General features: G+C 41.7%; 1 protein-coding gene across 12 annotated transcripts in view; it reads right to left on the bottom strand.

The window, feature by feature from the left end:
• ARHGEF28 (Rho guanine nucleotide exchange factor 28) overlaps positions 1-14126 on the bottom strand; it is a 118926-nt gene that overhangs the window by 18919 nt on the left and 85881 nt on the right. For 10 of the 12 annotated variants that reach the window (XM_088157417.1, XM_088157415.1, XM_088157413.1 and 7 more), the window contains 8 exons: positions 13706-13884; positions 12952-13046; positions 11892-12074; positions 8588-8719; positions 7893-7978; positions 4505-4543; positions 4367-4414; positions 2124-2603 (listed from right to left, as the gene is read on the bottom strand). In XM_088157417.1, coding sequence (XP_088013543.1) covers positions 2124-2603; positions 4367-4414; positions 4505-4543; positions 7893-7978; positions 8588-8719; positions 11892-12074; positions 12952-13046; positions 13706-13884 — 1242 coding nt within the window. The remainder of the gene's footprint in view (positions 1-2123; positions 2604-4366; positions 4415-4504; positions 4544-7892; positions 7979-8587; positions 8720-11891; positions 12075-12951; positions 13047-13705; positions 13885-14126) is intronic. The other 2 variants (XM_088157418.1, XM_088157420.1) reach the window with 2 other exon arrangements.

Below are 14126 nucleotides of genomic sequence, written 5' to 3'. Positions count from 1 at the left end.
TCAGTTTTATTATTCACTTCTAAAGCACTGCCAAACAAGTCCAAACTGCAGCACATGTTATGCTAGTAAAAAGTGTCTGCTGTTTGGGCTAGCAAGCATATATGGGTAAGTCATGTTCACACGGTGTTCACACAAGCCAGATGAAAAGGGGAAGGTCAGAGGCCAATCCTTTACCCCCTCAAGCAGGCACAATCTTAGATGCCAAATGGTCTCTGCCTGTTATGGGTGAGTTGCCACCTGAAAAACTATAGAGGTGATAGCTTGAAGAAAGGCTCTACAGATTTTCTTGTGAAAACGAGAACCTGAGGGGAAAAAAAAGCTGTTTGGGTCAGTGAGCTTTCCCTATGTGGAAAAGCCAGGCAAAATGTTTTGATTTTCAGGTGCGTTAGAGAACAGTTACGGAAATCAAGACCACACCCACCAAACAGGTATTAGAGATGAAGATCTAGCTGGCAGGTGAGCACCCAGACAGCTGAGTTCAGAGCCAGACTGCATCCTTCATCTTCAACAAAAACTTAATCATTTTTAGTATTAAACACTTAAGCAGCTTCAGGGCTACTTTAAGTTGCACCTCCAAATAATAAGCATCTCCAAGTATGTACACTGTCAGGGATGGAGCACACACCAAACTCTTCCCCTAGGGGCTGGTTGTTTCAGAGAATGGGGCAGAGCAGGGCCTGATATATGGGGTTCACAAAAGCCTGGTGTTTGTTACTCCTGGAGGTTCACCTTTTCCTCCCTGGAAATAGTGGTCTAGGACAAAAACAGCAACCAAAAACTTCATTAAGTGCTTTACATGCTTAAGCATTACAATAATTTAATTTTCCTACAAGATGCAGAGACACAATGTATCTTACAAACAGAGTAGTAAAGCAGAATAAAACACAGATTCTCATATATCTAATTTCTGTCTTCTCAGTTTAATAAATATCTGCCCAAGTTTGGGTTTTCTAGGGTATCCAGCTTAAAATCACAGAATGCTTGAAGTTGTAAAAGACCTCTAGAAGACATCTGATCTAAACCCCCTTGCTGAAGCAGGGCCACATAGATACAGTTGCCAAGGACCATGTCCAGGTGGCTTTTGAATATCTCCAATGATGGAGACTCCACAACTTCCCTGGGCAACCTGTGCCAGGGCTCCATCACCCTCACAAGAAAAAAGCGTTTTCTGACATTTCAAAACAAATCTTCTGTGTTTCTGTTTGCATCCATTGCCTCTGGTTCTATCCTTGGGTGCCACTGGAAAGAACCTGGCTCCATCACCTTTAGGACCTCTATTTAGGTATTTTTATACATTAAAAGGAACTCTCATTAATAAGAACCATTTCTGTTTCTACCTCCTCTCCTCCCCACAGCTCTGTGCCTTTCTTGTAATGGGACAGGCAGCCTCCAGGTGTGTCCAGAGCAGAGAGGAAGGATCCCTTCATTTGATCTACTAGCAATACTTTGCCCAGTGCACCCCTGGAGACTACATGTTACCTTCACAGAAGGGCACGTTGTTTGCTCATGTTCTACACCAGGACTCCCATGTCCTTTTCATAGAATCATAGAATCATAAAGGCTGGAAAAGATCTCCAAGATCATTGAGTCCAGCCTTTGACCCAACACACCACCATCACATGAACTAAATTGTACCACTATCTACCATGTCCAGTCGCTTTCTGAACACTTCCAGGGATGGTGACTCCACCACCTCCCTAGGCAGCCTGTTTCGATGCCTGACCACCCTTTCAGGAAAGAAATTCTTCCCAACATCCATACCAAGCCTTCCCAGTCACAGTTTGAGGCCATTTCCACTTGTCCTTTTACTAGTTGCCTCGGAAAAGAGGCTGACTCCCATCTTGCTACAATCTCCTCTCAGGTAGCTGTAGAGTCAAGCTGATTTTCAGCTGGTGATTCCCAACATCTACCCATGCATGGGGTTGCTCCTTCCCAGAGGCAGGACTTGGCACTTTCCCTGCTTAAACTTCATGAGCTTCAAAGAAAATGTTTGGATATGCCTGAATCTCAGCTTGCCACTCATTACATTAAGAACCAACAAAACCCAGACATTCTGGCCTATTCGTCAAGGCAGGTCTCTAGGAATGCAGTCAGGGGTATAATTACACTGGGGAAGCACAAACCTCATAGTCCCCTGTGCGTGAAAACAGGCTGTTTTGCTGACCATGCTTCCAGTGCCACACAAGTTTCTTCTGCATTTTCACATTGTCTCTTTCTCTCTCCACCATTTTCTGGCCCTCCTGGAGCCGCTCCAGACTCTGCTGGTACTCCTGCAGCTGCAGCGCCAGTCCCTGCCGGCTCTGCTCCAGCAGCTCCTCCTGGCACTCGCACTCCCGTTCCCGCTGCCCCAGCCGGCTCTCCCTCGCCTCCTGCTCCCGCTGCTGCTGCTCACATTCCCGCAGCCACCGCTGCTGCTCTTGCTGAAACTGCTGCTTCAGTTTGTCTATGTCACCCAGTTCCACCCTTTGTTTTTCCAGATTCCGATATTTCTCTTGTTCCAAAACGAGGTTTAGCCGAGGACCATGGCTCCGACTGGTCTTCTCATTCTCTTGCAGTAGTAACCTATGGAGCTCTTTGTGGCTGTCCTGGATAGCCAGTGCTGCCTAGACACCACAACAAAATCAGACACAAATGTTTAAATATCAGAATTAATCCATGTCTGCGTTTTTACATAGAATCATTATATAAAAATATAAATATATATATTTATATATATATATATAAAATATATGCTTCAACTTTTTTTGGATGTTATTATTCAAGCAAATGGAGAAAATTCTGTGATAATGCCTTTACACAGAGTTATTTCTAAAATAAAACTCAACTCTTTTGAGCACTATTAAAAAAGCTTCTAGTTTACACTTAGTATTATTGTACATGTTTATGTTACAGCTGTGCATATGCACTCCAATTACAGCTGGGGTCGTGTTCTGTCAGAGGATGTAAAGATACACAGGAAAAACGATATTTCATGGTTGAAGAGGGCAATAAGGCTTTGGGAATGCTATACTCACCCAAGTATTCCTAACACAGCTGTGACTTATATACATAAAACTGTATTGTTTCCAGCAGAGCTCACTCTGACTTTAAGGCTCTCCTTTCTAACATGCAATATCACAGTCCAACATCAGTCCTACAGGCACCTGCCAACACAGCCATGTCACCAGGACTGTACCGCTACACACACCTGACAGAGGCCTCAGTGCAAGCAGAAACCTGCAGTATAGTAGTGGTTTCAGGTTTGAAGTTCCTGTTTTACAGCCAAGAGCTCTATATCCCACCCTTCACAAGAATGTTGTGACATTGTTTGCATTAAAGGTTGTGACATCCTCCAATAATGCAAAAACAAATAGCTGGCATTAAAAAGAAAGAAAAGCAAGAAAACCCTAGATCTGCTGAGGCACTTACTGCACTGCCCTATGTTCAAGAGCTGACATGGGAATCTACTTCAGCTAACATTCCCAGAGAATTTAAGTAGCCCCACTACCCTTTGCTGTCCATTCTAGAAAGTTTTTAACTTCATGCAGTGTGCTATCTACACTTTCCTTGGCTCCTCCTCCAGTATTGGGTCAGTTCCAGTGATTTGTGAACAGGACAAGATCCTCTGCTTGTTTCTCACCACCTGACTGCTCATTCATGGTCTGAGCAATTAAAGGCATGATCTTAAACCTTACTTTACTGTCCCTCCCTGAATTACAGGATTTTTATTTTGCTTTTGCATTGCTTCAATACACTTAACTTCTAACCCCAAGGTGTCCAGGATTATTATGAAATATGCTAAGGTCAATAGGGTCTAAAAATTAAGTATACTCAAACGAACATTTAAAAATAGAATTATAAAACTGCAGCTAAATAAGAAGAAGTAAGTTAAAATATTCAAACTTAGCATAAAATAGGCAAATACTACATACTAAGGCCCTACAGAATATACAAAGTAAGTGAGATTTAAACATCTAAAATGGGCTGAGTTTGCTATCTGAGCTACCTGGCAAAGTTATTTCTTACTACTAGTCAGGAGAACAGTTTAATCAAAATACATTTTTTTTCCAATTTTTTGAACTATAATTTTAGAAATCTGTATGTGGAATGACTTCATTTCACTTTCCTGCTAGGTTTTTGGACTGTATAGACATCCTCTTTTGGAGGAGGGACTTGCCCAGGCAAGTTAGTACTATTCAATTCTTAAAAGAAACCTATCACTGATGTAAAATAAAACCATATTCTTTGACGACTTATGCAACAGTCAGTAGAGATCAGTGTAAATTAATGTAATATCTAAAAGTAGGGCAAAATGAAAACAAATCTTTAAAAGAAAATTATTAGGACAATTATAATGACTCTATGAAGTTAGTAGTGGAGTAGTCACCTGCATGCTGTATAAGAGACGGGTTAAGTTCTGGATTGCTTGTACAATCTAGAAAAAAAAAAGATAAGGATTTTCAAAGGTTTGACCACTGTTAACTAAATAGTTACTACGTTCTGTCTGAGTTTTAAATTAACTCACCTCTGTCCCTGTAGATCCTGAAAAATTCATACTTGCTCCCTAAAATAAACAGATGTAGCTTTTAAAAGTTGTTTTAAATTTTAAAATTGTATCATCTAGGTAATTTGTTTTAAACTAGTGGGGACATATGGCTAGGAAATGTGTACTAAGTCAATCTTTATATGGGTATATTAAAAAAGACAGAAGCAACAATACATGAAGACTAATAATTCATCAATAATGGAGTTTCCATGGAAATTACTAGAGATTCTCAGCACAACTGTACAAATAAAACTATTTCATCCACAATTTTAATCTCTTGTGAGTAATGCTACATAGAAAAGACATTTCAATTCATTCTTTGATTACTTGACAGTTTTGAAACACAGTAACCGGACTTCTGTATATACAGTACAGTGGGTTTAGACTACTTACAGTAGGATGAAACAGCATGAGATAATAATGTTCTAAGAAACTAGCAAGAAGTCATGTTAGTGGATCACAAAAAATGCTTTAATACCCTGTGAGACGCTGTGCCCAGTATATTCTGCAAAAGGCACCAACATGGTCACTACTGTCGTCTACAGCAAGGCATAGCCACTTCACACTTTCCATCTTCCTCCCTTTTCCTAAGAAGGTCTCTAAATTTACGGGGTGAAGCTACCCTTAATCCCTTCAGCATGAAGAACAGCTCCTCTGAGAAAGATAAGATAAAATGGTGGGGACTGTTTCAAACACATCCCTTCTGAGACTATGCTGAAAGGACTTCCTGTATGATTTTTCTCTTTTTTTTCCAAAGGAGCAAAGGAGAGTTTGGGGAATATTTGTTTTCTCTCTGATTCCCTTAAGTTCTCTATGAGTCTCATTTTCCACCACAGAGAGCAAAGCATCTGCTACATTTAGATGCATTTAAAATGAGAAAGACCAGCCCCCTAAGCACAACCCAACATAGACACCCATGGGGCAAAGGGAGTACCAGCTGCATCATTTCCTCCACTACTCTTTCTCTCATTATCTCTTTTCAGTATTTCCTCCCATTCCTCCTCCACATCTTCACCTCCTCCTCCTCACTGCATCCACAAGCCATAGAAAAGCTCAGCTCTGCTGTAAAAGCAGTGGATTTTGCACGGATGTCTCTGCAGCAGAAGGATGGACTCAAGATAGCTCTGCTTTTCCTTAGCTGGATGGCGAGCAGCAGGTAAGGAGGCAGCACAGGGTCAAGAGGGAGAGAAAGAAGGTAATGCTGGAAGAGCGAGGAAGAGTGTACAAAGCAGAGCCTGCACACTGAACAAGAGCAGGGCTTCTTTCACGTTTTTAAGCTCTTTTACATTTGAAAAAGGATTTGCACAGGGGAAAGGTTTATCTGGCATTGGCTTGACCAAGGAGTTGCAAGTGGCCAGTCCCAGTGCCCCTGGTCCCCTCACTGCAGCACCACTTGAGCACTAGGACATGAGGCTGAGGCGGGTTTAGCTGAGCTGGCACATGCCCTGCAAGTCCAGCTAGGAGTGAAGCAGTAATTTCAGGTGTTTAACTGTGCTGAAGGCCACCACCACCTCTCTGTCACTGTTCCTGATCACCTTGGTTCAGAGAGATGAGGACATTGAGATTCCAGGGCAGGCTGCACTGTGCTCAGGACAACGCCCGCAGAGATACACTTACAAGGCAGGAACAGCAGAGACAAGATGGGATCACCTCTCACAGCTGCCCACAGGGGACTCCTCAGTTGCACGGACAGTGCTCTTCCTTCCAGTATCTAGTCAGTATCTCACCTCCAAGCTGGGAGCCCTTGTCCCCCGGTCCAGCTCCTGTTTTCCCAAGCTAGTCGAGCTGAGTCTAAAGCTAGCATCCCTCAACCCTGAGACTCCCTGGAAAGTCCTTGCCTTGCCTCTTTTCTTTGCGCACTCTGCCACCTCCTGGTAAGTCTGATTCTGACACGGTATCAGAAAATGCACTATATGCCTTGCCCAAATAATAGGCTATAAATAATAAGGTGGAAGAGTTGCTGAGGACCAGAGATCCCTCCAGTTTTATGAGTAGGCATAGCTTCAAAGTTAGAGGAGGTTGCCAAAGGCCTTCTCCAGTCAAATCCAGTCAAATCCAGGAAACCTCCAAGGGTAGAGACCCCCACAACCTCTTTGGACAAACATTGCTCCTTGATCATCCTTGCACTGAATTTTTTTCCTTGTATACACTCAGGATTTCCCTTGCTGCAACTTATAATCTTGGATACTCATCCTTTTGCTGTGCACCTCTGAGAAAAGCCCAGCTGTACCTTCTCTGTAACCCCAACAGCAAAGTTTTTATGTGGAGCTACTGCAATTTTTAATGGCCTAAATCTGAGCTCCTCTACCCTCTCTAGGTTCTATTCTTCTTCACCTAGCTTCTCTGCTCTCTCACTTGGACTTTTGTTTTCAAACAATTTTTTCTACTCACATTCTTCCTCCTTCTCCTTTTTATCAACAGTCGGATAAATAAGATGATCTAGAGCTAAGCATAAGGTGAGGTTATAGAGAGATTAGTGTATTAGCAAGAGTATTCCAAATATAGAAAACAAGAGAACAAAAGGTTTCAGGCACACAAGCCCTCTTTCAGACTTGATGCAAAGACAGTATGTTAATGCTAAACTTCCAACAAAAGTTTTCTTTCCATTTCAAGTTCTGTATCTTATATTCTTCTCCCTCCCCTTTATTCCTCTTGTGACTCTTATTCTCCACCTAAGAACCGCACTATTACGATTCACTTTATTTCCACACAGTAATTCATATTGCTACTCCAACACTCTGTTACTACACAAAATTTGTCATTCTTAGTTTTGTCCAGAACTGATCTTTGGTTCTGCTTTTCTCCCCAGATTTGCTTATCAGCCATAGGACTTTGCAAAATAAGCACTTTCTCTTCTATTCTCTAATTGCTCCATTTTGCTTTGATTCAAAATTCTGAAGCAAGCTGGTGTGAAAACATCCATCCTATTTTATGTGCTTTTTCTCAGGATGAAGTTCTTCCAATGCACAAGTCTTCCTTGCATTTCCTGAGGACTCTGTCACTGCAGGAGACTTTCATCATCGTGTGAACAGGAGGAGGGAGTAGAGGGAATACTACAGTCAGCTCCATGGATAGGCATCTATTGAATGATGACAGCAGAGACCCACGCTCATAAGCGGCCCATATAAGTGGTTTGAAAACACTGCCTGTAATTACAACTCACTGATCTTAAGCCTTGCAGAAAAATCATTCTGTGCTTGGATTGTTTATGACTGCTTTTTAAAATTTTATTATTAATTGCAGTGACCTCTATTAAACTGAATTACCTGGATCTGAGTGAAATTCTCCATAAAGATTTGAATAGCATGTACATGCACAGTGCCCAGACTGCTGTGTGCAATGCAGGAAGAAAAACTTGTTACCATACCTTATCCTCAAGATTGGCACCTGCCATTTCCTTTTCAACACTGAGATCAGTTTCTGGTGATTCTTCAATTTCTTTTCTTTCTGCATCTAAAAAATAAAGCCCCAAGAAAATGCAAAATAAACGTATCAAAGCATATCCTGACTAGAAAAACAAAGAGCACGCTTTCTTCCAGCTACTCAAGATGAAAGTGATTTTTTATATTCTGTAGTTACATGATGGATCCTAAGCTGGGGAAAAACAAATTTGCAAGCCAGGACACATGGCACTATCCAGTTCTTCTACCTTACAAATTAGCACTATTTCAGGCATGAAAGGATGGAGATAAGTGTAACCAAAACACTAAAAATATTCTGCAGCAATGTTTTTACATAACTTTATTTGCAATTTTGTAGTGAGACATTAATGCTACCTTTTGCAGCTGAAATTATTGGAATATCAATCCCTGTTTTCAAGCCTCCTGACAAAAAGGGAAATGGCCTGTATTGCAATATAGACTTGATGCACAGCTGAACAACAATGACAAGAAAGTGTACTTTCAAGTTATATAACGATTTACATTACCTGAGCCCAAAGATAACTTTCATTACATTATTTTCTATTGATTCTGTCCTAGACCATGGAGGCTTTCCAAAAAACCAATCCAGTACCAATTATTTTAGCACTCTGAAGATGTAAAAGCATCAAATTTTACTCACCACCCGGAACAGATTCCACTATTTCATTAGCAGTGAATCCATGCTTCACGCTTAATTCCTCAGTACTTTCCTCTGGTGATCTGTCTGTTTCACTCACTTGTGATGTTGTTACAGCGACATGGAGACTTTCAACTAAAGAGGAAAACATGCAGAATTACAGAGGCCCCTTAAATAGTTCCCTAGTGCATGAATCAGTGACATAGAATTGATTGACCATGGAATAATTTAGCTTGTGAAGGACTTTCAAAGGTCACCTAGTCCTACACTTCCCTCAGACCTGGTCAGTCTTGACCAAGGTCAAATTGTGCTGCTCAGAGCTTTGCACACAAAGCCTTTAACATCTCCAAAGATGGAAATGTCAAAGTCTCCCTGAGCAACCTGTTCCAGTTTTTTAACACTCTCATGGCATTTAATTTTTCATTTCAGTTGACTGGAATTGCCTGTATTTCACCACAGGACTATTGTCTCTTGTACCTGTTTTCTTTTATTGTCATGTGCCTGTACAAAAAATCTGTCCTCTCTATATCCTCCCATGAAGCTATTGTGGACAATAATGAGATTCCACCAAGCCAGCTACCTCAGCTTCTCTTCAGATGTCATATCCTCCAGCCCTCTAGTCATCCTGGCGCCTTTCACTGGATTTGCTCCACTTTGTCAATGTCTCTCTTGCCCAGGGGAAGCACGGCATTTATCATGGCAGTCCAGGTAGGACTCACCAGGGTTAAGCAGAGGAACAATCACCTCCCACAATTTGCTGGCAACTCTCCTCCTACTGCAGCAGCCCGGGAAGCCCAGGAAGCAGTTGTCCATCTTTGCCACAAGGGCAACTGCTGCTTCATGGTCAACCTGCTGAAGAGTAGGACTCCCAGGTCAACTTCTGCAAAGGTATTTTCTACCTAATCAGTGTCCAGCCTGTACCAACACACAGAATTGCATCACCTGAGATGCAGGACTTTGCATATGTTTTTGTTAAATGTCTAGGTCTCTTAGTCCATTTTCCAAATCTGTAGAGGTCTCTCCACCTCACTGAATGCTCCACCTCATTCGATGACAATCATGAGCTTGCTAAGAGTGTACTCAATCCTGACACTAACTGCATTAATAAATATGTTGAACACTACTGGTCTCAGTAAACACGCCTAAGAGAATCCCCTAATAATACCAGCTGGACATCATATGACTCACCCCTTCAGCCCAGCAGTCCAGCTTGCCTTCCGCCAATTAAACAGTTTACATCAATTCACATTTAAGGACATTACAGCCAGTGCAAACAGTGTTGAAGGTCTGAGAGATGTCAACGTAACCAACATGCACTCTTCTCTTACCATAAAACCTGTCAGGTTAGTCAGATACAACTTGCTCTAATTAATCTGTGACAGCTGTTCCAAATCATCTTCCAGTCTTTCGGGTTCTTGGAAATGCCTTCCAGGAGGATTATCTCAAAGATGCTGGTGAGACTGACTATTTCTTAGTTCTCTATATATTCCTTCTTGGAGTGTGAGGTTTGCTTTCTTCAAGTCATCAGGAACCTCTCCTGATCACTGTGACTTTCAAAGTTGACAGAAAGCAGCCTCACAGTGACATTGGCCAGCTTGCTGAGCAGCCTTGGATTTATCCCATCTCATCTCATGGATTTATGTAGATCTAATTTGCTTAAGCACTATGTAATTCTGTCCTTCTCTACTCTGAGCAATGCTTTAGTCCCATAGAGTCTGCTATTAGCTCAGTGGCTTAGTATTTGCATCCTGGAAAATGATCCCCACAAATTGTCCACAATGTAAACAACTGTAAGCTCCCAGGGAGTGTTGTAGAGTCCTGAAATCCAAGACATCATCAACACCAACAACAGCATGAGAGAAAATGAAAAATAAAGCAGTGGGCAGAATAAGGTGTGTAATAAGTATAGACTTCCCACTTTAAGTATTTTCTGTTTTATCACCGAGTTACAGTATCCTACACAAGTTTAATAAATTTTTATCAATAAAATGCTCTTTGATTTTATAATGATGATGAAAACCAAGTGTCCTGGGGTGACTTTATGATGCTGAATTGTCTCCTCATTCGTCTGTTTAGTCCAGAAATAAGTTTTGCACCCTTAAAATTAGATCTGAAAGTGCAGGGGGGGAGAAGGAGAAGAGGCGGATGTATTCAAAACAGAGATAAGAGCTTTAGCTTTCCTTCTCACAGACTGTGCTGTCTGCAGCTTGGATAGACAGCATAAGAGAGAGCTCTGTTGCTTTTTAGGTAGTGTTTTAGCTAGCTGAGGCAGAGAAGTTCCCCAGACTGTGGTTGTTCTTTTTCTTGGAACTGTTCAAACCTGCTCTGGACTGAAAACACAGAAAAACACCAGGAGCTCACACCTGTGTCCCACCGGGCCCGGGACATGGCATTTTCAAACAAAGGAGGCACTGATAATAGACTGAGCGAGCCAAGCTACACCCCACAATAAGGATTTTCTTTATATGCCATCTCTTCAGAACAGAGAGAGGTTTTACTGTTCAATATTATTAATATTTTTATGCTTTTGAATACTTTGCTTGTTATTTAAACCGTTTTTTTCCCACTTTTCTCCAAGGAAAGCTTTTCCCAAACCAGTAGGAGGAGGGGCCCGAAGCTGCCTTCTAGAGGGACCCCTTTAGGAGTTTCCTCCCAAATTTGCCCTAAACCAGGACACATAAGCTTTGTAGGTTGAAATGCTGTTAGTAGCACTTAGTTCTCAATTTAAGTAATGATAAAATCAGGACCCATTTTATCAGGACTCTTTTCCACTGAGTTTAGGAGAAGTTTAGTAGAAGTTCCATCTAGGCAAGGTATCTACAAATACCGTTCCCTTCCTTCCTTCATAGGACAGCACTGTAGATGGTGCAGCCATCTACCATCTCCCTGTTAGATAGCTGGCAGAAAAAACAGGACTCCTACAACAATTCTGGCAGGTGTTTCTTGGTAGAAATTTTATTTGTTTTCTATGTGATCATACAGGATTCTGATCTGACATCAAAATCAGCCAAGGTAGATGAAGGTCTGGGACTTGGTGTAATATCATACTGCAACCCTTACTGTGCTTCACGGGGCTGTACTGCAAGGACAGCCAACAACCTGACACTAATCTGGCAGGTACCCTTTCCTGTATCTGACAAAAATAAACGTGACAGATTTTTCTTCTATGCCCTTCGGCATTTTTTGGCACTGCCACTTCTTGACGCTTGACAGAATTGCAACACAAGGCAACATGGCTAAACTTGGTTACCTTAAAATATCTGCCCACATGAAGAGCCACCAATCCACTCTTCCCATGTAAACTCACCTTCTCGGAGTGCTGCTGCCAGCAGTGAAGCAGCCTGTGGAGTTTCTCCAGAATCCGGTTTGATAAGTAGGTGAGGTTCTATATGGACATCATCAAACCCACACAAATCTCCCAGTTCTGCGTAGATGCGCAACTTTTCTTCTAAATAACTGCAGATTTGCTGGTCGTGGTTACTCAGCGATTCTGTCAACCAAAATTGAACAGTGTGAAATTGAAAACTGTATTAGCATTTTTTAGCCTGTGGGGAAACTGTGCTCCCCATTCATCTTTTTAATCCTTATGCTCTGTAGAAAGTGCTAATTCAAGTTAAGCTTCTTTTAAGTGGCCAGGACCCAAATTCATCCAAGTTCATCCCATAGTCTCCAAATGAAAGCTAACACACACCCTGGCAGAGTCTAGGCCAAAGCCCTACCCTAATGAGGCGGCTCTGGCCCTCATTACTCCTGTTGCACTCACAAGGATATTGCAGTTCTACCTCCTGGAAAAGCACTTGGCTCATGTGTGCTAACAATTCAGGGCCTCAACATCAAAGAACACCTACTTTTAGCAGAGGATGCCCTTCCCTGTGGCTCTCAATAGGGCAGACATTGCTGCAATTTCTCTCCTCATAGGAGTATAAAAATGTGGGACTTAGATGTAAGGACACCAAGGAAGTAGAATTTATCGTTATTAGTTATATTTGCAGATAAAAATAATAGCTGCAAAGGACAAAGTGACATAAACAAGCACAAAGCCACATATCTTTGAAGATTCAAGGTATTTTCACAAACTCAGAACTACTTGGTCCTGATGCTAATCTGTGAAATTCAGTATTTGTTTTGAAAATATGCATTTTTAATTCTCTTTGTTAGTTATAGTAATGTAGCAAAAACATTAAAGTGTTTTGAAAAAATATGCTTCTCTTTCACTGCACTCACATTACACCATCAGACCAACCTATCTGTCTCTGCTGTGACTCTGCCTCTTGAGCCACTTGGAACACACCAGCCAGTATGTGTGCATGACTAATTCATCCTGAATTCTGAGGATATCAGAGCTCTCAGACTGGAAGGTACCTCACCTTGAAATTTCTGAATTCGGTATGCCTTGGCCTCAGCAATACGTCTGTCCTCATCAGATTCACTCATTTTTACTTGTTCTTCTTCCTCCGGACAACTTCAAAGATAAAAGACAAAGATGGATAAAGCAAAATCTGCACATCATCTATTCATCTTCAATACAATGTTATATTCACAATAAACAGAACAAAACAGCAGCATTTTTGCAACAATCCAGAAGCAACCCACTTGTCTGTCTCTAAGAAACAGTAAGTGGACATCAAGCAAACTGAAGGACTCCTTTTTACTCTGGTAAGTCTGCACTGTGCTTGAGAGAATGGCTGGCACACACACAGGTCTGCTGCCCCAAGTATAAGCTTGGGCCCCATCAGAAGCAATGTTTTCCCTACCATTCTTAATGGGCTGATGTCAAGATAACAGCCATAATTTGTGATTTCCTCAAAACCGTTGCATGGACATCTGAGGAGTCTGGAGGCAGACAGTGCCAAAGGCAAAGCTGAGGGAAGGCTGGTACAATGGCTGGTAAGGATGTCTCAGGAGCAGAAAGGGTCTGCTGATTCAGTGGGAAAGCAGGAAGAATATGGGAAGTGTGGCAAGAGTGATGAAGAAGTTTTGGCACCTTGAGCTCAGGGAAAACCCAAACTCACAGATAGACTCAGTGCAATGCAGAACAAAGAACATGCTGCCACGAATATCCAGTCAACCTCCCATCTGCTTTGGACTACCAGCATGAAAACCAAACCCCTTTTTCCCTACCTTTCCACTGCTTCTTGAATATGCCTCATCCAGTTGTTACGTTCTTCTTTGGAGCTGGTATGAACCTCATACATCTCAGGCCCCGCAGATGAGGCACTGATCAGAAACATCCCCCTTTCTTCGTTGGCTACTTCTCTTACTATGAGCTTCTGAAGGGAGATAACTGAAGGCTTCTGGTCCTGGAGGAAACAGTCAAAGCAGATGCATAATAAATTACTTTCTTATAAAACACCACACTCTAGGAAGAACATGATTTTTCAATTCATTGGACTAACACAAGTCCTAGTATAGTCAGACTACTGACAGTTTTTCAGACATATTTTTAAACTATTCTTTAAAGTATGTTACACTGCTAACAAACAAATTAAGCACTAGATATGTGCTATAAAGAAAATCTCAGAGGTTCAGATACGGAGACACA

This window comes from Sturnus vulgaris, chromosome Z (genome assembly GCF_052056855.1).
Source record: "Sturnus vulgaris isolate bStuVul1 chromosome Z, bStuVul1.hap1, whole genome shotgun sequence".
Classification (NCBI taxonomy): domain Eukaryota; kingdom Metazoa; phylum Chordata; class Aves; order Passeriformes; family Sturnidae; genus Sturnus; species Sturnus vulgaris.
The sequence above is the reverse complement of the archived record's forward strand: the minus strand, read 5'-3'. Positions and strand labels throughout refer to the sequence as shown.